Source organism: Heteronotia binoei, chromosome 8 (genome assembly GCF_032191835.1).
Source record: "Heteronotia binoei isolate CCM8104 ecotype False Entrance Well chromosome 8, APGP_CSIRO_Hbin_v1, whole genome shotgun sequence".
In the NCBI taxonomy this organism is placed as follows: domain Eukaryota; kingdom Metazoa; phylum Chordata; class Lepidosauria; order Squamata; family Gekkonidae; genus Heteronotia; species Heteronotia binoei.
In genome coordinates this window covers 118,443,406-118,465,431 of record NC_083230.1, presented here as the reverse complement: position 1 = coordinate 118,465,431, position 22,026 = coordinate 118,443,406, and the positions used below count along the sequence as shown (strand labels likewise).

General features: G+C 50.4%; 1 protein-coding gene across 1 annotated transcript in view; it reads left to right on the top strand.

Annotated features, from left to right (window-relative positions):
* The window catches only part of TAF3 (TATA-box binding protein associated factor 3), a 242,457-nt gene extending 220,798 nt beyond the window's left edge, over nucleotides 1-21,659 (top strand). The window contains exons 5-7 of the mRNA XM_060245966.1: nucleotides 5,440-5,698; nucleotides 11,271-11,377; nucleotides 20,965-21,659. Coding sequence (XP_060101949.1) covers nucleotides 5,440-5,698; nucleotides 11,271-11,377; nucleotides 20,965-21,079 — 481 coding nt within the window. The 3' untranslated portion in view covers nucleotides 21,080-21,659. The remainder of the gene's footprint in view (nucleotides 1-5,439; nucleotides 5,699-11,270; nucleotides 11,378-20,964) is intronic.
* The last annotated feature ends 367 nt before the right edge of the window (nucleotides 21,660-22,026 follow it).

Here is a 22,026-nt window from a genome sequence, read left to right as displayed (position 1 = left end):
TGAGGGCAATTGCCCCTGTAGTGTTTCGTATAGAGGATGGTGTGGAATTGTTTCCTGTGGCCCCGGAAGGTAGGACCAGAACCAGCGGGTTGAAATTAAATCAAAAGAGTTTCCGGCTCAACATTAGGAAGAACTTCCTGACCGTTAGAGCAGTTTCTCAGTGGAACAGGCTTCCCCGTGAGGTGGTGGGCTCTCCTTCCTTGGAGGTTTTTAAACAGAGGCTAGATGGCCATCTGACAGCAATGAAGATCCTGTGAATTTAGGGGGAGGTGTTTGTGAGTTCTGCATTGTGCTGGGGGTTCCTTGGGAGGTGGTGGGCTCTCCTTCCTTGGAGGTTTTTCAACAGAGGCTAGATAGCCATCTGACAGCGATGAAGATCCTGTGAATTTAGGGGGAGGTGTTCGTGAGTTTCCTGCATTGTGCAGGGGGTTGGACCCTGGAGGTCCCTTCCAACTCTATGATTCTATTCCTTGACTTGAACATATGAACACATGAAGCTGCCTCGTACTGAATCAGACCCTTGGTCCATCAAAGTCAGTATCGTCTACTCAGACTGGCAGTGGCTCTCCAGGGTCTCAGGCTGAGGTTTTTCACTCCTACTTACCTGGCCCCTTTTTAGTTGGTGATGCCGGGGATTGAACCTGGGACCACTGAGCTCTACCACAGATGCTCTACCACTGAGTCCCTCCAGTGATATATGAAGCTGCCTTATATTGAATCAGACCCTGGGTCCATCAAAGTCAGTATTGTCTACTCAGACTGGCAGCGGCTCTCCAGCTAAGGTTTTTCCTCTTTGGGAATCCACACCAGAGGGGAAGATGTCGCTTTGGACGCTTTTAAACATAGTAATGTACTTTCAATCCATTTTCAGCGCGCTTTGGAACTGGATTTTACTGTGTGAATTGGCAAAATCCTCTTGCCAACGGTTGCAGAAGTGTATTGAAACATCATTATTTAGCATAGGGGTGTCAAACTCATTCGTTATGAGGGCTGGATCTGACATAAATGAGACCTTTAAAACATTAGCACTTGTCGGTCTTAACAGTGCTTTCTTTGTATCTCTCCCATGGGATCCGGGGAACTGGGCAAAGGAAGCTCTGGCTCTTTCCTTCCTTCCCCAGGGGACCAGGAGGGAGAGGAGCCTCAGCTGATAAATGGGAGAGAGGCTTGGCTCGGTAGCTCTGCTGCACGACTGAGAGAGCCTGGCAAAGCAAGCTCTCCTTCCCCTCTTTCTCCCCAAGGGAGGAGCCTCAGCCAATGGAGAAAATAGAGGTTTTGCTCTGTAGCTCCTGTGGAATTTGAGCAAGCCTGGCGAAGCAAGCTGTGATGCAGAAGGAAGCAGATGACAGCCAGTTGCTCGGGGGCCTGATATCCCTCCGGGGGCCTGATTCAGCCCCCTGGGCTGCATGGTTGGCACCCTTGCTTTAGCGTGTGTGAAAGCGCCCTTTGTGTCTCTGATCTGCTTCCTAAGCCCTTCCTTGGGCACTGCCCCCTTTTCCCACACACACATTTTTGTTTGTTTAGTTTAGTTTTTTTTTATGCTACATTGTTTGCTGTTTGCCTTTCTCACTTGAACTCAAGGCAGATTGCACAGAGTGGATCAATGCAGTTGACAGGATGGGGCATTCAATAAACTGATGGGACTGAGCGGTTCCTCGGTGGAACAGGCTTCCTCAGGAGGTGGCGGGCTCTCCTCCTTTGGAGGTTTTGAGACAGAGGCTAGATGGCCATCTGACAGCAGTGCTGATTCTGTGAATTAGACAAGTCGTGAGAAGGAGGGGGGGAAGGGTCATGGCAGTACTTAGTTCTCGTGGCTTTTACACGCCCAGGGAAATGCTGATCACCAATTTGGGGTCAGGAAGTCATTTTCTCTAGGCCAATTTGGCCAGGGATCCTGGAGGTTTGTCTGCCATCTTCTGGGCATGGGTCAGGGGTCACTGGGGATGGGGTGGAGGAGGTATTTGTAAATTTCCTGCATTGTGCTGGGGGTTGGACTAGATGACCCAGGAGGTCCCTTCCAACTGCGTTTCTACGAATGCGATTAGGGATAAGGGTTGTAGAGCCAGCCGGAAAACTAAAAACGGAACTGAAGCAAAGCATTAAGGGCGCCATCACACCCACTAAATAATGCCCTTTCGATCTGATTTCGGTGCACTTTGCACCTGGATTTTACCGTGTGAAATGGCGAAGTCCACTCGCAAACGGTCACTGAAGTGGGTTGAAGCTGCATTGTTTACATGCGTGAAAGCACCCCAAGTCTTAACATGACACATTAAATGACGCAAACGTTACATTGTGCAATCCTAGTTTCGGCAAGCCGCACGCAATAGCCTCGACCGCAGCCCCTTGTCATTTTTCCAAGTCACCCCGTGATTCATTTCATGCCGTGCAACTCTGTCACCCATGTAGTAAAGCCCTCTTGAGTAACTTGGTTTTGCGGAACTTTTGCAGAAGTTGTTGTGTATTCTGCCGATGGACCTTTCGAGACAGGACAAACATCGGATGATACATATTATTACTGCAGCAAGACTTTTGAGAGCACAAACCTGGAAACATCATGAAACTCCGAAGAAGCAGGACTAGACTCATAAAACATTAGAGACAGCTGAAACAGATGCCCTTGCACTTCGTCTTAAGGGTAGACTAATACAAAGAAGATGAAGAAGATATTGGATTTATATCCCGCCCTCTACTCCAAAGAGTCTCAGAGCGGCTCACAATACCTTCCTCCCCCACAACAGACACCCTGTGAGGTAGATGAAGATATTGGATTTATATCCCGCCCTCCACTCCGAAGAGTCTCAGAGCGGCTCACAATCTCCTTTACCTTCCCCCCTCCCACAACAGACACCCTGTGAGGTAGATGAAGATATTGGATTTATATCCCGCCCTCCACTCCGAAGAGTCTCAGAGTGGCTCACAATCTCCTTTACCTTCCCCCCTCCCACAACAGACACCCTGTGAGGTAGATGAAGATATTGGATTTATATCCCGCCCTCCACTCCGAAGAGTCTCAGAGCGGCTCACAATCTCCTTTACCTTCCTCCCCCACAACAGACACCCTGTGAGGTGGGTGGGGCTGGAGAGGGCTCTCACAGCAGCTGCCCTTTCAAGGACAACCTCTGCCAGAGCTATGGCTGACCCAAGGCCATGCTAGCAGGTGCAAGTGGAGGAGTGGGGAATCAAACCCGGTTCTCCCAGATAAGAGTCTGCACACTTAACCACTACACCAAACTGGATCTCGAGATGAAGAGAACCCTTGGAAACCCTTTTATGAATGGGTGAAGACACAAATTTGCCTCTTATATGACGCAGACTTGTAATTCCTCAATCTGGACACTTTAGTGTTTGATATTAGCAAACTATTAGGTATAATACAAAGATTATAACTTTTATAGACTAGGAGAAATCTTTGTAGATGAACGATGCAGAGTTTATATTGAAATAACGTTATTTCCCTTTCCCCTTCCTGTATTTCTTTGTCCTATTTCTTAAAACTCTAATAAAATATATATATAAACAGTAACTTGGTTTTGCATCGTTTGCAGAAAGCCGAGAGAGTGCAAAATTTAAATAGCCGTTGTCAGATGTCCAGAAGCGCTCGCGGGCTCAAAAGTGTTGGGGAGGACCTCTGGTTTAGCCCATCGCCCCACGTATTGGCCCTTTTAACCAATTCAAGGTGGAGGGTGGGCATAGCCAGCTTCAAGAGGGGATTGGATAAGCATATGGAACAGAGGTCCATCAGTGGCTATTAGCCACAGCTTATTGTTGGAAATCTCTGTCTGGGGCAGGGATGCTCTGTATTCTTGGTGCTTGGGAGGAGCAATTTCTTCTTCTTCCTTCTTCTTCTTCTTCTTCTTCTTCTTCTTCTTCTTCTTCTTCTTCTTCTTCTTCTTCTTCTTCTTCTTCTTCTTCTTCTTCTTCTTCTTCTTCTTCTTCTTCTTCTTCTTCTTCTTCTTCTTCTTCTTCTTCTTCTTCTTCTTCTTCTTCACTACTTCCAGGTTTGCAGACAGTTTAAGCGGTGCATTAGCCCAGTCTCATGATCTTGAAACCTAAGCAGGGTCACCAAGGTGTTCCTGAGACCTCCGGGGAACTCCAGGGTCGCTGCAGAGAGGCAGGCAATGGCAAAATTCCTCTCTTGCCTTGCAAATCATGTGGGGTGGCCATAGCGCAGCTGAGACCTAATGGACAAAAGAAAAATGTTGTGTGCAGTTTATTTTTAAGGCTTTGCCCGCCCTAAGACCACAGGGCGTAATGGGACATAAGAACATAAGAGAAGCCATGTTAGATTAGGCCAATGGCCCATTCAGTCCAACACTCTGTGTCACACAGTGGCAATTTTTTTTTGTGGCTAATAGCCACTGATGGACCTCTGCTCCATATTTTTATCTAAACCCCTCTTGAAGGTGGCTATGCTTGAGGCCACCACCACCTCCTGTGGCAGTGAATTCCACACGTTAATCACCCTTTGGATGAAGAAGTACTTCCTTTTATCCGTTTTAACCTGTCTGCTCAGCAATTTCATCGAATGCCCATGAGTTCTTGTATTGTGAGAAAGGGAGAAAAGTACTTCTTTCTCTACTTTCTCCATCCCATGCATTATCTTGTCAACCTCTATCATGTCACCCCGCAGTCGACATTTCTCCAAGCTAAAGAGTCCCAAGTGTTTCAGCCTTTCTTCATAGGGAAAGTGTTCCAGCCCTTTAATCATTCTAGTTGCCCTTTTCTGGACTTTCTCAAAGTAAGTAAATGGTCAAAGTAAAAGGTCAAAGTAGATGTTGCCCTGATCATCCTGGATTTTCGGCACCAAAGGATCTTTAGCTTGGAGAAACGTCGACTGAGGGGGTAACATGATAGAGGTGTACAAGATTATGCATGGGGTAGAGAAGGTAGAGAAAGGAGTCCTTTTCTCCCTTTTTCACAATATGAGAACTCGTGGGCACTCAATGAAACTGCTGAGCATCCGAGTTAGAACGGATAAAAGGAAGTCCTTCTTCACCCAAAGAGTGAGTAACACATGGAATTCACTGCCACAGGAGGTGGTGGTGGCTACAAGCATAGCCAGCTTCAAGAGGGGATTGGATAAGCATATGGAGCAGAAGTCCATCAGTGGCTATTAGCCACAGCGTATTGTTGGAACTCTCTGTCTGAGGCAGTGATGCTCTGTATTCTTGGTACTTGGGAGGAGCAACAATGGGTGGGCTTCTAGCGTCTTGGCCCCACTGATGGACCTCCTGATGGCATCTGGGTTTTGGCCACTGTGTGACACAGTATTGGGACTGGATGGGCCATTGGCCTGATCTAACAGGACTTCACTTATGTTCTTAGAAAAATCTCACCGGTACTGACCGAAAACCACTCTCGCCCTCATGTTTTCTCAGGCCTTGTTTTACCACAGTGTGATGTCAGCATTTGTTTCTTTTCTCTTTTGCTCGACAGTGTCATCAGCAAAGTGGTGTCAACGCCGGAGGCTAAGCCAGCCGCTCTTTTGGCTCGGCCCAAAACCCCACCGCCTCCCCCGTCTCCAGCACCAGCTCCTGTCCACGTCCCCCCTCCTCCACCTCCAGTCATTCCTGCACTGCCTCCAGCCACGATTTCCCCAGCTCTGCTTCCTCCTCCATCTCCTGCGATGTCCACCACCGGAGGCTCCAAAGGTCCCGTTCGGAGTGTGGTTACGGAAACTGTCAGCAATTATGTGGTACGTAAACGAATTTTATTAGAGCACAAAGGGGGATGTGTCGATGATGGGCTACCAAGCCCTTGGTTGGGGCAGGAGGTCGATGATAGGCTACCAAGCCCTTGGTTGGAGCAGGGGGTTGATGATAGACTACCAAGTCCTTGGTTGGGGCAGAGGGTCGATGATAGGCTACCAAGCCCTTGGTTGGGGCAGGGGGTCGATGATAGGCTACCAAGCCCTTGGTTGGGGCAGGGGGTCGATGATAGGCTACTAAGTCCTTGGTTGGGGCAGAGGGTCGATGATAGGTTACGAAGCCCTTGGTTGGGGCAGAGGGTCGATGATAGGTTACCAAGCCATTGGTTGGGGCAGAGGGTCGATGATAGGCTACCAAGTTCTTGGTTGGGGCAGAGGGTCGATGATAGGCTACCAAGCCCTTGGTTGGGGCAGAGGGTCGATGATAGGCTACCAAGCCCTTGGTTGGGGCAGGGGGTCGATGATAGGCTACCAAGCCCTTGGTTGGGGCAGGGGGTCGATGATAGGCTACCAAGTTCTTGGTTGGGGCAGAGGGTCGATGATAGGCTACCAAGCCCTTGGTTGGGGCAGGGGGTCGATGATAGGCTACCAAGCCATTGGTTGGGGCAGGGGGTCGATGATAGGCTACCAAGCCCTTGGTTGGGGCAGGGGATCGATGATAGGCTTCCAAGCCCTTGGTTGGGGCAGGGGGTCGATGATAGGCTACCAAGTTCTTGGTTGGGGCAGAGGGTCAATGATAGGCTACCAAGCCCTTGGTTGGGGCAGGGGGTCGATGATAGGCTACCAAGTTCTTGGTTGGGGCAGGGGGTCGATGATAGGCTACCAAGCCCTTGGTTGGGGCAGGGGGTCGATGATAGGCTACCAAGCCCTTGGTTGGGGCAGTGGGTCGATGATAGGCTACCAAGTTCTTGGTTGGGGCAGAGGGTCGATGATAGGCTACCAAGCCCTTGGTTGGGGCAGGGGGTTGATGATAGGCTACCAAGCCCTTGGTTGGGGCAGAGGGTCGATGATAGGCTACCAAGCCCTTGGTTGGGGCAGGGGGTCGATGATAGACTACCAAGCCCTTGGTTGGGGCAGGGGGTCGATGATAGGCTACCAAGCCCTTGGTTGGGGCAGGGGGTCGATGATAGGCTACCAAGCCCTTGGTTGGGGCAGAGGGTCGATGATAGACTACCAAGTCCTTGGTTGGGGCAGGGGGTTGATGATAGGCTACCAAGCCCTTGGTTGGGGCAGGGGGTCGATGATAGGCTACCAAGCCCTTGGTTGGGGCAGGGGGTCGATGATAGGCTACCAAGCCCTTGGTTGGGGCAGGGGGTCGATGATAGGCTACCAAGCCCTTGGTTGGGGCAGGGGGTCGATGATAGGCTACCAAGCCCTTGGTTGGGGCAGAGGGTCGATGATAGGCTACCAAGCCCTTGGTTGGGGCAGGGGGTCGATGATAGGCTACCAAGCCCTTGGTTGGGGCAGGGGGTCGATGATAGGCTACCAAGCCCTTGGTTGGGGCAGGGGGTCGATGATAGGCTACCAAGCCCTTGGTTGGGGCAGAGGGTTGATGATAGGCTACCAAGCCCTTGGTTGGGGCAGGGGGTCGATGATAGGCTACCAAGCCCTTGGTTGGGGCAGGGGGTCGATGATAGGCTACCAAGCCCTTGGTTGGGGCAGGGGGTCGATGATAGGCTACCAAGCCCTTGGTTGGGGCAGAGGGTCGATGATAGGCTACCAAGCCCTTGGTTGGGGCAGGGGGTCGATGATAGGCTACCAAGCCCTTGGTTGGGGCAGGGAATTCCCTGCCCCGACCTCCCACTCACTCAGGTGGCAAAGGTGGGGTAAAAAAACCAAACCCTCGCTAGCAATGTTCCCTCTAAACTGCAGAGTCTTGTGAGCAAAAGTTCAACTTTGTGACCTACTGACATTAAAGTTGTGAGCTCCTGCTTAAATTAGTGTGCTCTGGGGTCATCCTTCCTGAGCTAAGACGAAAATGCGTGAGCTGGAGGCTAAAAATCTGTGAGCTAGTTCACACTAACTCAGCTCAGAGGGAACTCTGCTCACCAGCATCTTGAGCAAGTTTTTGACGAATTGAATCGAAGGCCGCTTGGCAGACTTTTTAAAACTAGTTTTAAAAAGCTGCCTTTGATTCAAGTTGTCAAAACTTGCTCCACGGAGTATTCTTTTTATTCATTCTATACGTCTCTCCTCGTTCGGATTGCTACCCTCCCTCCCACAGTGACTTTTGGTGATTTTGTTAAAAAAAAAAATCGTACAACTTCTGATTTTCATGAGAACCAGGAAACCATGGGAACCAGGAAACCGTGTATTCTTAAAACCAATGCAGAAATCACTGGTGATAACCCGCTAATTGACGCAAGCCTGACTTGAGAAACCCCTCAGCAGCCTTTATGCCGGGAATATTATGATAATTCCTAATGATGTATCCTAAATACACAGTGTAGGGAATGGAGGGGAGGTCTTTAGCAGTCTGCCCCAATACCATAAACATTCCCCATCGCTCTCTTTCCATTTACCCTTCAGTGAACGGAACAGTGGAATAAATGTCAAAGGAGTGGAAAGTTACTCAGTAACCGTTTTTATACCCTTGATCTTATCAGTTAGTTGAGTTGGAAGAGTTTGGCTAATAAGTAATAAGATAGCAATACACGCACACACACCCGTTCTTTGTATAGGGGATGCACGGCATGCAGACGGTCGTCTGTGGAGGAGGGGCTGTGATTGTTTGGCTGTGTGTAAAACCGCTCAGAATTCAACGCTTCCTATAATACCCTGAGTGGCCCAAGCTAGCCTGATCCCATGTAATCTCAGAAGATAAGCAGGGTCATCCATGGTTAGCACCTGGATGGGAGACCACCAAGGAAGTCCAGGGCTGCTACGCAGAGACAAGCAATGGCCAGCCACCTCTGAACGTCTCTTGCCTTGACCTGGATGGCCAAAGCTAGATTGATCTCATGACATCTTAGAAGCTAAGCAGGGTCAGCCCTGGTTAGCACCTGGATGGGAGACCATCAAGGATGTCCAGGGTTGCTAGGCAAAGGCAGGCAATGGCCAGGCACCTCTGAACGTCTCTTGCCTTGACCTGGATGGCCAAAGCTAGGTTGATCTCATGACATCTTAGAAGCTAAGCAGGGTCAGCCCTGGTTAGCACCTGGATGGGAGACCATCAAGGATGTCCAGGGTTACTAGGCAGAGGTAGGCAATCGCCAGCCATCTCTGGACGTCTCTTGCCTTGACCTGGATGGCCAAAGCTAGGTTGATCTCATGACATCTTAGAAGCTAAGTAGAGTCAGCCCTGGTTAGCACCTGGATGGGAGACCATCAAGGATGTCCAGGGTTGCTAGGCAGAAGCAGGCAATGGCCAGCCACCTCTGAACGTCTCTTGCCTTGACCTGGATGGCCAAAGCTAGGTTGATCTCATGACATCATAGAAGCTAAGTAGGGTCAGCCCTGGTTAGCACCTGGATGGGAGACCATCAAGGATGTCCATGGTTGCTAGGAAGAGGCAGGCAATGGCCAGCCACCTCTGAACTTCTCTTGCCTTGACCTGGATGGCCTAAGCTAGATTGATCTCATGAAATCATAGAAGCTAAGTAGGGTCAGCCCTGGTTAGCACCTGGATGGGAGACCACCAAGGATGTCCATGGTTGCTAGGCAGAGGCAGGCAATGGCCAGCCACCTCCAATGTTCCGTGGGGGTGGGTGGGGTTACCATTCAGGCCCTTAACAGCACCATTCTGTTGATGGATTCCCTCAACATTGCTTCCCCCCCCCCCAAAAAAAAAGATGGATTTGTTTGGATGCTTGCAGGCAGGGTGTAATCATGTTGGGACAGCTCATGGTGGGACAGAAGAGAGCCAGTTTGGTGTAGTGGTTAAGTGTGCGGACTCTTATCTGGGAGAACCGGGTTTCATTCCCCACTCTTCTACTTGCACCTGCTGGAATGGCCTTGGGTCAGCCATAGCTCTGGCAGAGGTTGTCCTTGAAAGGGCAGCTGCTGTGAGAGCCCTCTCCAGCCCCACCCACCTCACAGGGTGTCTGTTTTGGGGGAGAAGATATAGGAGATTGTAAGCCCCTCTGAGTCTGATTCAGAGAGAAGGGCGGGGTATAAATCTGCAATTCTTTTTCTTCTTCTATGAAGAAGAAGAAGATATTGGATTTATACCCTGCCCTATACTCTGAATCTCACATGGCTTACAGTCTCCTTTACCTTCCCCCACACACAACAGACACCCTGTGAGGTAGGTGGGGCTGAGAGAGCTCTCCCAGAAGCTGCCTTTTCAAGGACAACTCCTGCTAGAGCTATGGCTGACCCAAAGCCATTCCAGCAGCTGCAAGTGGAGGAGTGGGGAATCCAACCCCATTCTCCCAGGTAAGAATCCGCACACCTAACCACTACACCAAATTGACAGGGCACGTACACATGAATACATGAAGCTGCCTTCTACTGAATCAGACCCTTGGTCCATTGGGGTCAGTATTGTCCACTCAGACTGACAGCACCTCTCCAATGTCTCAAGCAGAGGTCTTTCACATCACCTTCTACCTGGTCGAGAGGCCGAGGATTGAACCTGGGACCTTCTTACGTGCAGAGCAGAGGCTCTTCCACTGAGCCATGGCCTCTTCCATTATGCCACTGCCCCTAGCCTTCCATGCCAGAAAGTCCTAGGTTCAAGCCACAGCATCCAGTCAAGACTATTCAAATGCAGAAACAAAGATTTGTTTATTTTAGATGGATGAAGAACTTCTCCTTCCTGACTACCGGATGGCCCTGCAACAAATCTGTCTCTCTTTTCTGATTAATGTGCTGAAAATACACATTTTCAGGCTTTCTTCCTTAAACAAGGAGGGAAAGGAAGTTTTATTTTAGAAATAAGAAAGGGAAGTGTCCCTAGATGACAATGGAACTACCCAATCAAGGTGTCTTGAAGCTACAGGTGTGCCAGACTCCAGCACTTTTGAGTGGTGTGGAAATACCTTCGAGCCAGTTTGGTGTAGTGGTTAAATGGGCGAACTCTTATCTGGGAGAACCGGGTTTGATTCCCCACTCCTCCACTTGCAGCTGCTGGAATGGCCTTGGGTCAGCCATAGCAATTGCAGTTGTCCTTGAAAAAGCAGCTTTTGGAAGAGCCCTCTCAGCCCCACCCACCTCACAAGATGTCTGTTGTGGGGGGAGAAGATATAGGAGATTGTAAGCCACTCTGAGTCTCTGATTCAGAGAGAAGGGCAGGGTAAAAATCTGCAGTCGTCTTCTTAATTTTCTCTGGTACACTTTGATACGGGCCCGTCTCTGCCTTTAAACGAAGCAGTTCAAATTGTCAGCTCTCTCTGATGTGCGGGGTATCTATATAGGCACCACATTCCAGCTTTCAAAGTCCATAGAAACACATAACAATAGGATACTCCTGTGAGTGCCCAGACACCTTTGTGATATCATGCCTGTGTCAGAGTTGGAATCGCTCCATAGCTTTGAAGGGCGTAATCGGGGATGAATCGCCAGCTTCGAGAGCTCCTGATAGCCACGCTGCCAACTTCTCCCTTCTTCTTTAACCCAGATCCGAGATGAATGGGGCAACAAGATCTGGATCTGCCCGGGCTGCGAGAAACCAGATGATGGCAGTCCAATGATCGGCTGCGACGGATGTGACGACTGGTATCACTGGTGAGTAGCCATCCCCCCATTCCTGAAATTAGGATGTCGAACAGGACCGCTTTAGGGATGCCAGCCTCCAGGTAGGACCTCAGGATCCCCTGGAATTACAGCTCATCTCCCAACTTATAGAGATCAGTCTGCCTGGAGAAAATGGATGCTTTGGAGGGGGGCAACTCTAGGAGGGCTTCTAGTGTCCTGGCCTCACTGGTGGACCTCCTGATGGCACCTGGGTTTTGGCCATTGTGTAACAGTGTTGAACTGGATAGGCCATTGGCCTGATCCAACTATAGCGTCTCTTATGTTCTTATGGCCCTGCTGGTGGACCTCCTGATAGTACCTGAGTTTTGGCCACTGTGTGACACAGACTGGATGGGCCACTGGCCTGATCCAACATGGCTTCTCTTATGTTCTTATGGCCCTGCTGGTGGACCTCCTGATAGCACCTGAGTTTTGGCCATTGTGTGACACAGAGTGTTGGACTGGATGGGCCACTGGCCTGATCCAGCATGGCTTCTCTTATGTTCTTACGGAGGGTGGACTCTGTGGCATCGACCCCCCACTGTCCTCCTCAGCCTCCCTCCCCAAATCTCCAGGAGTTTCCCAGCCTGATCTGGCAACCCTACCCCCTTATCCCTCATTGGTGGCCAGAGGGGAACTGGCAGCCCTAGCATTGGTTCCAGGTTTTGGAAGTCTCTGTGCAGAGAGTTCCCAGCCTTTCTCCTCTGCCCGCCAGCAGTCAATCATGCCCTTGTTCCCTCCCACCTCCTCGTGTCCGCTCACAAGCATTCCCTCCGCTCATGCTCACAGCTGTCTGCAGACTGTTCCTCTCCAACACCAGGTGCTCCTGGGGAGGAAGAATGCAAGTAAGCAAAGGGGGGCTGGCAGCAATGTGGCCTGCCGGAGACACTGGGGCCCAGCTGCTGCCCCATCTTAAAGTATGTTGACGCCGGTCCTGATGTCAAAAGTTTTAATATCCTCCTAGTCGCTTTGAGGTAACTCCCGTGCTTGGAGATCACCGAATCATAGAGTTGGAAGGGGTGATACTGTCAGCTCTGGGACTATCCTCAATTAAAGAAGGCTTCCAGTGGTCAGAAAGCCGGCTTTATTGATAGACAGAACAGTAGCAATACACGGCTGTGTCTGAACTGGCTCACTGGTGAGGTGACCAATCTTATATACCTTATCTAGGGCCAAGTGGGCAGCCCTGTTGGTCTGAAGCGATAGAACAAAGCAGTAGACAAGTACAAGTTGCTCGAGATACTAATGCCCTCCATTTAAACCCACAACCAAGAAGCCAGAATGACGCCCAGATTTATGGCAATTCACACCTATGATACGTCTGCTTTTTATCACCCTCCACTGCTGCTGTTGTTGTCCAGTCACACAGTTGAGTCCGACTCTTTGCGACCCCATGGACAAAGTCACGCCAGGCCCTCCTGCCTTCCACCATCCTCCGAAGTCTGCTCAAATTCGTGTTAGTTCCATCAGTAACACTATCCAGCCACCTCATCTTTTGCCATCCCCTTCTTCTTTTGCCTTCTGTCTTTCCCAGCATCAGGATCTTCTCCAGGGAGTGCTCCCTTCTCATTGGGTGGCCAAAGTATTTGAGCTTCAGCTTCAGCATCTGACCTTCCAGGGAACACTCTGGGGTGATTTCCCTTAGGACTGACTGATTTGATCTTCTTGCAGTCCAAGGGACTCTCAAGAGTCTTCTCCAGTGAGTGCTCCCTTCTCATTGGGTGGCCAAAGTATTGGAGCTTCAGCTTCAGCATCTGACCTTCCAGGGAACAGTCAGGGTTGATTTCCCTTAGGACTGACTGATTGGATCTTCTTGCAGTCCAAGGGACTCTCAAGAGTCTTCTCCAGTGAGTGCTCCCTTCTCATTGGGTGGCCAAAGTATTGGAGCTTCAGCTTCAGCATCTGACCTTCCACGGAACAGTCAGGGTTGATTTCCCTTAGGACTGACTGATTGGATCTTCTTGCAGTCCAAGGGACTCTCAAGAGTCTTCTCCAGGGAGTGCTCCCTTTTCATTGGGTGGCCAAAGTATTGGAGCTTCAGCTTCAGCATCTGACCTTCCAGGGAACAGTCTGGGTTGATTTCCCTTAGGACTGACTGATTGGATCTTCTTGCAGTCCAAGGGACTCTCAAGAGTCTTCTCCAGTGAGTGCTCCCTTCTCATTGGGTGGCCAAAGTATTTGAGCGTCAGCTTCAGCATCTGACCTTCCAGGGAACAGTCTGGGTTGATTTCCCTTAGGACTGGCTGATTTGATCTTCTTGCAGTCCAAGGGACTCTCAAGAGTCTTCTCCAGCACCGCAGCTCAAAAGCATCTATTCTTCTGCTCTTGGCCTTCCTTGTTGTCCAGCTCTCACAATCATACATTACTACATTACCAAACAAACAAACACAGACCCCAATTTGTGATTCTTTTAATCTGCTAAAAACATTCCCATGACTCTACATACCAACTCACTGCCCACTTTCTCTGTCTTCAGAGATGGCCTGCCATTCCAGTTTTGTCTGATGAAGTCTGCTTAAGAGCATACGAGAGCTTACATTCTGAATAAAACTTAGTTGGTCTTAAAGGTGACACTTTCTACTGCTTTTATCTAGGGCCGTTAAGCAGCCTACCAAAACTACAGTGCAAAAAGCCCGCGTAAAGCAATATAGAATGCTTCCCACCCGTAGCTTTCTCACACCAGACAGTGGCAGCGGAGCTGTCTCTACAAAGAGATAAAAACACACTTGAAACTCCAGGCTGAACTCAGAGCTGAAATAACAATTAGGCCAAGTACATAAGAATATAAGAGAAGCTGTGTTGGGTCAAGCCAATGGCCCATCCAGTCCAACACTCTGTGTCACATAAGAACATAAGAGAAGCCATACTGGATCAGGCCAATGGCCCATCCAGTCCAACACTCTGTGTCACGTAAGAACATAAGAGGAGCCATGTTGGATCAGGCCAATGGCCCATCCAGTCCAACACTCTGTGTCACGTAAGAACATAAGAGGAGCCATGTTGGATTAGGCCAATGGCCCATCCAGTCCAACACTCTGTGTCACATAAGAACATGAGAAGCCATGTTGGATCAGGCCAATGCCCCATCCAGTCCAACACTCTGTCACATAAGAACATAAGAGATGCCATGTTTGATCAAGCCAATGGCCCATCCAGTCCAACACTCTCTGTCACATAAGAACATAAGAGAAGCCATGTTGGATCAGGCCAATGGCCCATCCAGTCGAACACTCTGTGTCACATAAAAACATAAGAGAAGCCATGCTGGATCAGGCCAGTGGCCCATCCAGTCCAACACTCTGTGTCACATAAGAGAAGCCATGTTGGATCAGGCCAATGGCCCATCCAGTCCAACACTCTGTGTCAGATCAGAATAGCATTTTGGCCAGGCGTCTGAGATCGACCCTTGGCACTTACCGTGAGGGGTCCTTCTCCTAAGAGGACAGGAGGACATCTTGGGTGTTTTCCCACCGTCCAATCAGGGAGGCAGGAATCTAAAAGATCTTCCCCTTCCTGTGGCTGTGGGAACCACCCTTCAGTTCGGGTGACTCCGAGAAGCAGTACGAAAATTCTATATCTAGTAAAAAAAAGAACTTCTCATGCAAACAGTTAACGGTACGTTAGGTACAACTGCCTAAACGCGGCAGATTGAAATTCAAGGTAAACCCTAAAAAAGGAACGTAAGAGAGAAAAAACAGGTCCATGACAATGGACATAATTGGTAGAAAGTACCAGCAATAGGTGTAGAATGAAGGAGTAGGAACAGGCTGCCCAAGGTAGGGCGATAGATGGGAGGGCAAGATGTCCTCCTGTCCTCTTAGGAGAAGGACCCCTCACGGTAAGTGCCAAGGGTCGTTCTCCCTAAGAGGCGGAGGACATCTTGGGTGCTCCCAGAGCAGTATTGTTAAGCAGGGCGGGGTCGCCCTACTCGGGCAGGACGTGTTGAAGGATTCGCCTGCCGAAGGCGGCGTCTGCTGATGCGTAGCCATTCAGTTTATAGTGCCGAATAAAGGTGGATATTGAAGACCACGTAGCTGCCTTGCACACCTCCTCGACAGAGGCGTTCTTATTGAAGGCCGCGTTGGCCGCTGAACTCCTGGTCGAATGTGCCGTGATTCCTTGTGGAACTTTGAGGTGTAACGCCTTGTATGCCTCCGTTATGCACTGCTTGATTGCATAACTGATGGCAGACTTGGACATCTTCTGTCCCATTCTGGGTTCTGCCACATTGACAAACATGGCGTCAGATTTACGAAATGTCTCAGTCCTAATCAAGTAGATCTTGAGTGCCCTGCGCACGTCCAAGGTATGCCACGTGCGCTCCTTCGGGTGCTTGGGATCTGGACAAAACGATGGTAGATTGATCTCCTGGCTCTGGTGGAATCTAGAGGAAATCTTCGGGCGGAAAGTGGGATCCGGGTAAAGAACGACCTTGTCCTTATGAAATACGCAAAGTTCCTTCCTGACCGACAGCGCACCGATTTCCGAGATCCTCCTGGCCGAGGTTATTGCCACCAGGAAAATCGTCTTCATGCGCATTATCCTTAATGGCACGGACATTAATGGTTCGAAGGGTGGATTGGTTAGAGCCGAGAGCACCGTGTTCAGTCGCCAAGTTGGAAAGCGATGCATTTGTGGTGGAGAGCTCAAGGAAGCCCCTCTAAGGAACCGCTGGAGGTGCGGATGGGATGGCAGATGTACGCCATCTACCTGTTGGAGAACTGATGCCAGGGCCGCGACCTGTCGTCTGAGAGTAGCAGGTTTCAGTCCGGATCGGAGGCCGTCTTGAAGAAATTGTAGGATCCTAGGGACCGTAGGCTGTAGCGGGTCCACCTGTTTTCTCCTACACCACCTGTGGAAGGCCTTCCAAGACGCGTTATAGTTCCGCGTAGTGGATTCTCTTCTGGAAGCTAGAATTGTATTGGTCACATCACTAGAATAGCCTAGGTCTAGTAGTGATCTCCTCTCAACCTCCACACGGTCAGACTCAGCCATTCGGGATGGGGGTGCCATACTGGTCCCTGCAATAGCATGTCTGGTTGAACTGGTAGGTGGAGAGGTTCTTCCACCGACATCTGCTGAATTGAAGAAAACCAAGGACGACGAGGCCACCAGGGTGCAACTAGTATGACCTCGGCCCCCAGCCGGCTGATCTTCCTGAGCAACTTGGGAATGACCGGTATCGGGGGAAAGGCGTATAGGAGATCCTGCGGCCATGGAGATGTTAAGGCGTCTGTGGCCTCCGCCCGACTGTGGTAGTACCTCGTGAAGAACCGAGGGAGCTGGTGATTCTGGTGAGACGCAAAGAGATCCAGTGAAGGTGGGCCGAAATGGTTCACTATCTTCAGAAACAAGGCCCTGTTGAGCGACCACTCCCCCGCTTGAATGCTCTCCCGACTGAGCCAGTCTGCTTGGACATTGCAGGCCCCCTTGATGTGCTCCGCTCTTATTGATTTTAAATGGAGTTCCGCCCATTCGAATAACTTCGCAGCCTCCTTGTAAAGGGAACTGGACCTGGACCCCCCTTGATTGTTTAAGTAGGCTTTCGCCGCTATATTGTCCGTTCGCACTAGCACGTGCTGTCCCGATACCTGGACCTGAAAGTAGAGTAGTGCCAATCGTATGGCCCGGAGCTCCAGAAGGTTGATTGGAAGAGTCGACTCCTTGGCTGACCACAGACCCTGTGTGGGAACCTCGTTGAGAGTAGCCCCCCAACCTGAGAGGCTGGCGTCTGAGAACAGTTGTAGTTCTCTCTCTGCGGCGTAGATTCTTCCCTGCCGAAGGTTGGTGGTCTTGGTCCACCACAGAAGACTCTCCTTGACCTTCATCGGTACCGTCAGTGAGATGGCACATCTCTCCATGATGCGGAGTTGATAGGGTCGTAGAAACATTTGCAACTGTCTGGTGTGATGGCGACCCCACTGTAATGCCTCGAGATTCGAGATCAGGAGACCCATGAGCCTTGCTAGTGTCAGGAGCGTTGATGATGACCCCTGAATCACCTGCTGTACCAGTGTCTTGGTCTTTGAGATCTTGTCCTCCGGAAGGAATATGGAGTTCAAGTTGGTGTCGATTATCATGCCCAGATGTTCCAGTCTCTGGGTCGGATGCAATTGGCTTTTGGATAGGTTTATTAAGAACCCGTGCTGTTGAAGGCAATTGACAGTGCGCTGGACGTCCAATTCCGCTTCCCTCCTCGACGATGATCTTATCAACAGGTCGTCGAGATAGGGGTGCACGTGGATTCCCCTCTGTCTGAGGTGTGCTATCGGATTCACCAGGACCTTGGTGAACACCCGCGGTGCCGTCGCCAGGCCGAATGGAAGGGCCCTGAATTGGTAGTGCGATCTGTTCACGCAAAAACGAAGAAATCTGCGATGCGCGGGTAGGATCGGAATGTGCAAATAAGCCTCCGTTAGATCCAGTGATGCCATGTAATCTTGGTGATGTAGGGCTTCTGTAATGGACCTGATGGACTCCATTCTGAAGTGTCGAAGTTTGATGTTCTTGTTCAGGAATTTTAAGTCCAGGATCGCCCTCCAGTCCCCGTTCCTTTTGGGCACTGTGAAGAAGATCGAATAGACACCTTGATATCTCTGGTTCAAGGGCACTTGTTCTATAGCTGCGATCTCTAGGAGGTGGTCTATAGCCCTGAGGGTAACATTCCTCCGACCCGGGTTCGAGCGAAGAGGAGAAACGATAAAGCGGTCTGGGGGTGAGCGCTTGAATTCTATCGGGTAGCCCCGAGTAACAATGTCCAGAGTCCATGAGTCCGCCCGTGACTCCCTCCAGGCTTGATGGAAGTGAAGCAAGCGGCCCCCTACTGGGATGAGATCCCAGTCATGCCTTACTGGGCTTGGGGCCCTTCTCAAACTTGTCTGATCGGTTGGGCTGGTTCCTCTGGAATCGGGGGTTGGAGAAGTTCTTGCGGAAAGTTTGTTTGGATTGACTCCAGGATTGTCTTCTGTATTCTTGTTTAGGCTTGGAGAAGTTGGCTGTATTACGAAAGGAACTAGAACCGAACCCCCGTCTGTCGGGGCGTCTCAGAAACTTTGGCATTGCTTTCTTTTTGTCTCGCGTCTCCACCAGGATCTTCTCCAGTGAGTCCCCGAATAGCTTCTCTCCTTGAAAGGGATAGCCTGACACGATGGATTTTGAGTGATTGTCGGCTGGCCACGCTCTCAGCCATAAGCCCCTTCTCGCGACGGTGTTAGCTGCCATCGCCCTGGCTGAGAACGAAAGAGAGTCCAGTGAGGCGTCCGCTGAGAACTCTGCTGCCCGCATGAGTCTGCTGGTGCCCTCCAGAATCCTCTTATCCGTGTCTGGTACGAGTTGTGCTAAGCGTCTGACCCACACTATTGCTGCTCTAGCCACAATAGAAGTAGCAGTAGTTGCCTTGATGGCCAGGGCTGTGGCCTCGTGGCTCCTTCTCAAGGCCAGGTCGATTTTCCTGTCCCAACTGTCGCGGACTGAACCCTGACCGTCCTCAGCTAGCAACCCCTGGGACTGTAGGGCTGCCACGGGAGCATCTACCAGGGGAACCTGTAACATATCGTTAGCAAAGGAGGGAAGCTCATACAATTTTTTGACAGAATTGGGAACCTGCTTGCTGACACTTGGTTTGGCCCATTCAGCTTTTAAATGACGTTCAAAGAACTCTGGGAAGGGGAAGACGTTGTCCGAAGCACGGTGCCTTGGGAAGAACTCTGCGTTTCCCTTGGGCTTATTTTTGGGGTTAGTCAGGGAACTTGTTGTTTCCTGTTCCTCAGGTGACCCCTGAAGGTCCAGTGCAGCTAGCACTTTGGGAAGAAGAGATTGAAACTCCTCTGGTTTGAAAAGGCGTGAGGAGGGTTCTGGCACAGTAGTGCTCTCTATTTCTTCATCTGAGAGGAATTCACCCTCCTCCCGTTCTTCCCCATAAGACTCCTCCGATAGAGCTTCATATGGGAGCCTCTCACCCCCCCGGAAATCACTGGCTGAGGAACCCCTGGGAGCCTTAGAATGCCCCCTGGATCTCTTGGGAGATGGGGATCTGGAGGAGGAAGCATGGCTAGGGGACCTTGGTCTCTTGTGGGTGGCTGCTATAACTGCTGCACCCACAGTTTGTTTTATGGAGTCTAAAAATTCTGCAAACAAAGAGGGCCCCATGGTGGGTACGTTACCAGAGCCCCTCTGGGGCTGGTAGGTCTGCGGAGCTTCCTGAGTTGGCTGGTCACTGAAGGCGCTGGGGTCTCCCGCCTGGAGATTGGCATCCATCGTCCCCCGCCACTGGAGGCTGTCGGCCTGCAGGCCCGCTTCCTTTCGCGCCTTTTTGTGGCGCTCAAAATGGCCGTCGTGGCCGGAATGCAGCTCTGAGGAGGCCTCCTCCGCTGCAGAAAAAGACCAGCGCCGCTTCCTTTCGTCTTTTCTTCTGCCCCTACAGGGCACGTTGCCGGCAGCCGAGGCAAGCCCCAAGGTCATGCCGGCTCCGGGAAGCAGCCTTTCGGCCCCGCGCGATGCGTCGGGCGCCGAGTCGTCATCTAAAAAGGGATCTCTCCCCCGACGTGCCATCTGGCCTCTATTCGCGCCGCGGCTTGCGTTTCGCTCGCGGTTTCCGCGGCGCCGCTCCTCTCTCCGAAGGAAAATGGAAAAGGGGGGGGGGAGGAGTAGCGAAAAGAAGAAGAGTTGGTGAGTGAGCAAAAGGCTGCAGTATTTAGACGAAGGGTAAAGTAGAATAATTAGATTAGGATAGGAAGGAGAAGAAAAGATCTGAGGAAAGTTTTTTTTTTTTTTTTTTTTTTAAGAAATTAGTCTCTCTACAAGAAAAGAATAGGAGCCTATTCTAAACACTTGCTCTCCCTGTTGAGGCAGGAACAGAACTGAAGGGTGGTTCCCACAGCCACAGGAAGGGGAAGATCTTTTAGATTCCTGCCTCCCTGATTGGACGGTGGGAAAACACCCAAGATGTCCTCCGCCTCTTAGGGAGAACTGAAGCTTCCCTTAATAGACTGTACTGGTTAGATCAGGGGTGTCAAACATGCGGCTGGGGGGGCCAAATCAGGCCCCTGGAGGGTTCCTATCAGGCCCCCGAGCAATTGGCTGTCATCTGCTTCCTTCTCTCTTTCTCTTGCTTCCTTCTGCATCTCAGCTAGCTTTGCAAGGCTTGCCCAGTCGCACAGCAGAGCTACAGAGCAAAGTCTCTTTTTTTCTCCATTGGTCTCCTGGGGAGGTTGGGAAACAGCCAGAGCTTCTGTTGTCCAGTTCCCTGGATCCATGGGAGAAATACAAAGAAAGCACCTTTAAGACCAACAAGTACTAATGTTTTAAGCATGTTTTGTTTAAAGTTTTTTTTTAAAATATTTAATTGTGTTTGCGTCCTTTAAAAAGTTTATATCTCTGCTACCTAACCTTAAATAGGTACACACCCGGCCCAGCCCAACACGGTCTCATTGATGTCGATCCGGCCCTCATAACAAATGAGTTTGACGCCCCTGGGTTAGAGTTCATTACCCCTGCCGAAATAACAGTAAGCGCTTTGCCTCTCGCACCACTCGTCCGTTTTCTTAACACTTGTGTGTGTGTGTTTGTCAACCCCTCAGGCCTTGCGTTGGACTTACGGCAGCTCCCCCTGAAGAAATGCAGTGGTTCTGCTCCAGGTGTGCCAGCAAGAAGAAAGATAAAAAACACAAGAAGTGGAAACACAAAGCCCACTGAAGTCGTCGCAGAGATTTCCCGGACTGACGCTTCAGCACTTCCGCCCCCCAACTTCTATTGTGGAGGAATTCTACCGCCTTGTCTGTCACCATCAAGTCTCTGGGGTTGCGATTCTTGCAAGAATCTGGAAGGAGCATCTACGGTCTGTTAGGAGCCGGCTTTTCCTCTTTTTTAAAAAAAAGGCTTTCACTTCCATCATGGAACAGCTCAGATCCTGATCGCAAATCGCCTGCCACGGGCTCACCGGCTGAACCTGACGTGTCTGCAGGCGAATCGACACTTGTAAATACTGCTGCCCCATCCCACCTTCCTCTTCCTCTTCCGAGCCTCTACCCGAAGAAACGGGAAAGGGTTTGCAGGTCCAAGCGGCCATCTTAGGAGAGCCACTCAGAACGACTTCGAAAGCTCTCTGCTTCCTCTCCCGCAGTCAGATAATCACAAATGACACAGGGTGGGGCGAAGCGGCGGGTAAATATTTTTGTGATAAGAATATATGAAGCTTTTCTTCTCTTTCCCCTCCCCCCCCCAGCCTCCCCTTTGACTTTTGAGACTTAACACAAATAAAACAAAATGCTTGAGGTTTTTTTTTGTGAAATCGCTTCTATTTTTTTTTTTTAAGGAAAAGTTTCTGTTGTGGCCTTTTTTTTCTTCTTTCTTTTTTAAACCCTCTGTGCATTTTTCCCTTCTTGAGTAAAGCTGCAATAGATAGATGCCCCCCTCCCTTCCCTCCTCCCCCATTTATCATCTCCTCTTGTGCATTTCACGGGTGCGTCCCAGCACTCCACGCCGGCAGCCTGCTCTTCAAATAAGCAGATGAGATCGATTAGTTGCTGTCGTTCCGTTCTCAAGCGCTGAGGCAGGATGAATCTGACGGCTTTTTAAAATGTAAAGCTTGGCTAACGTGGGCTCAGACCACAAGATTATATCGATTTTGGACAAAAAGTTGA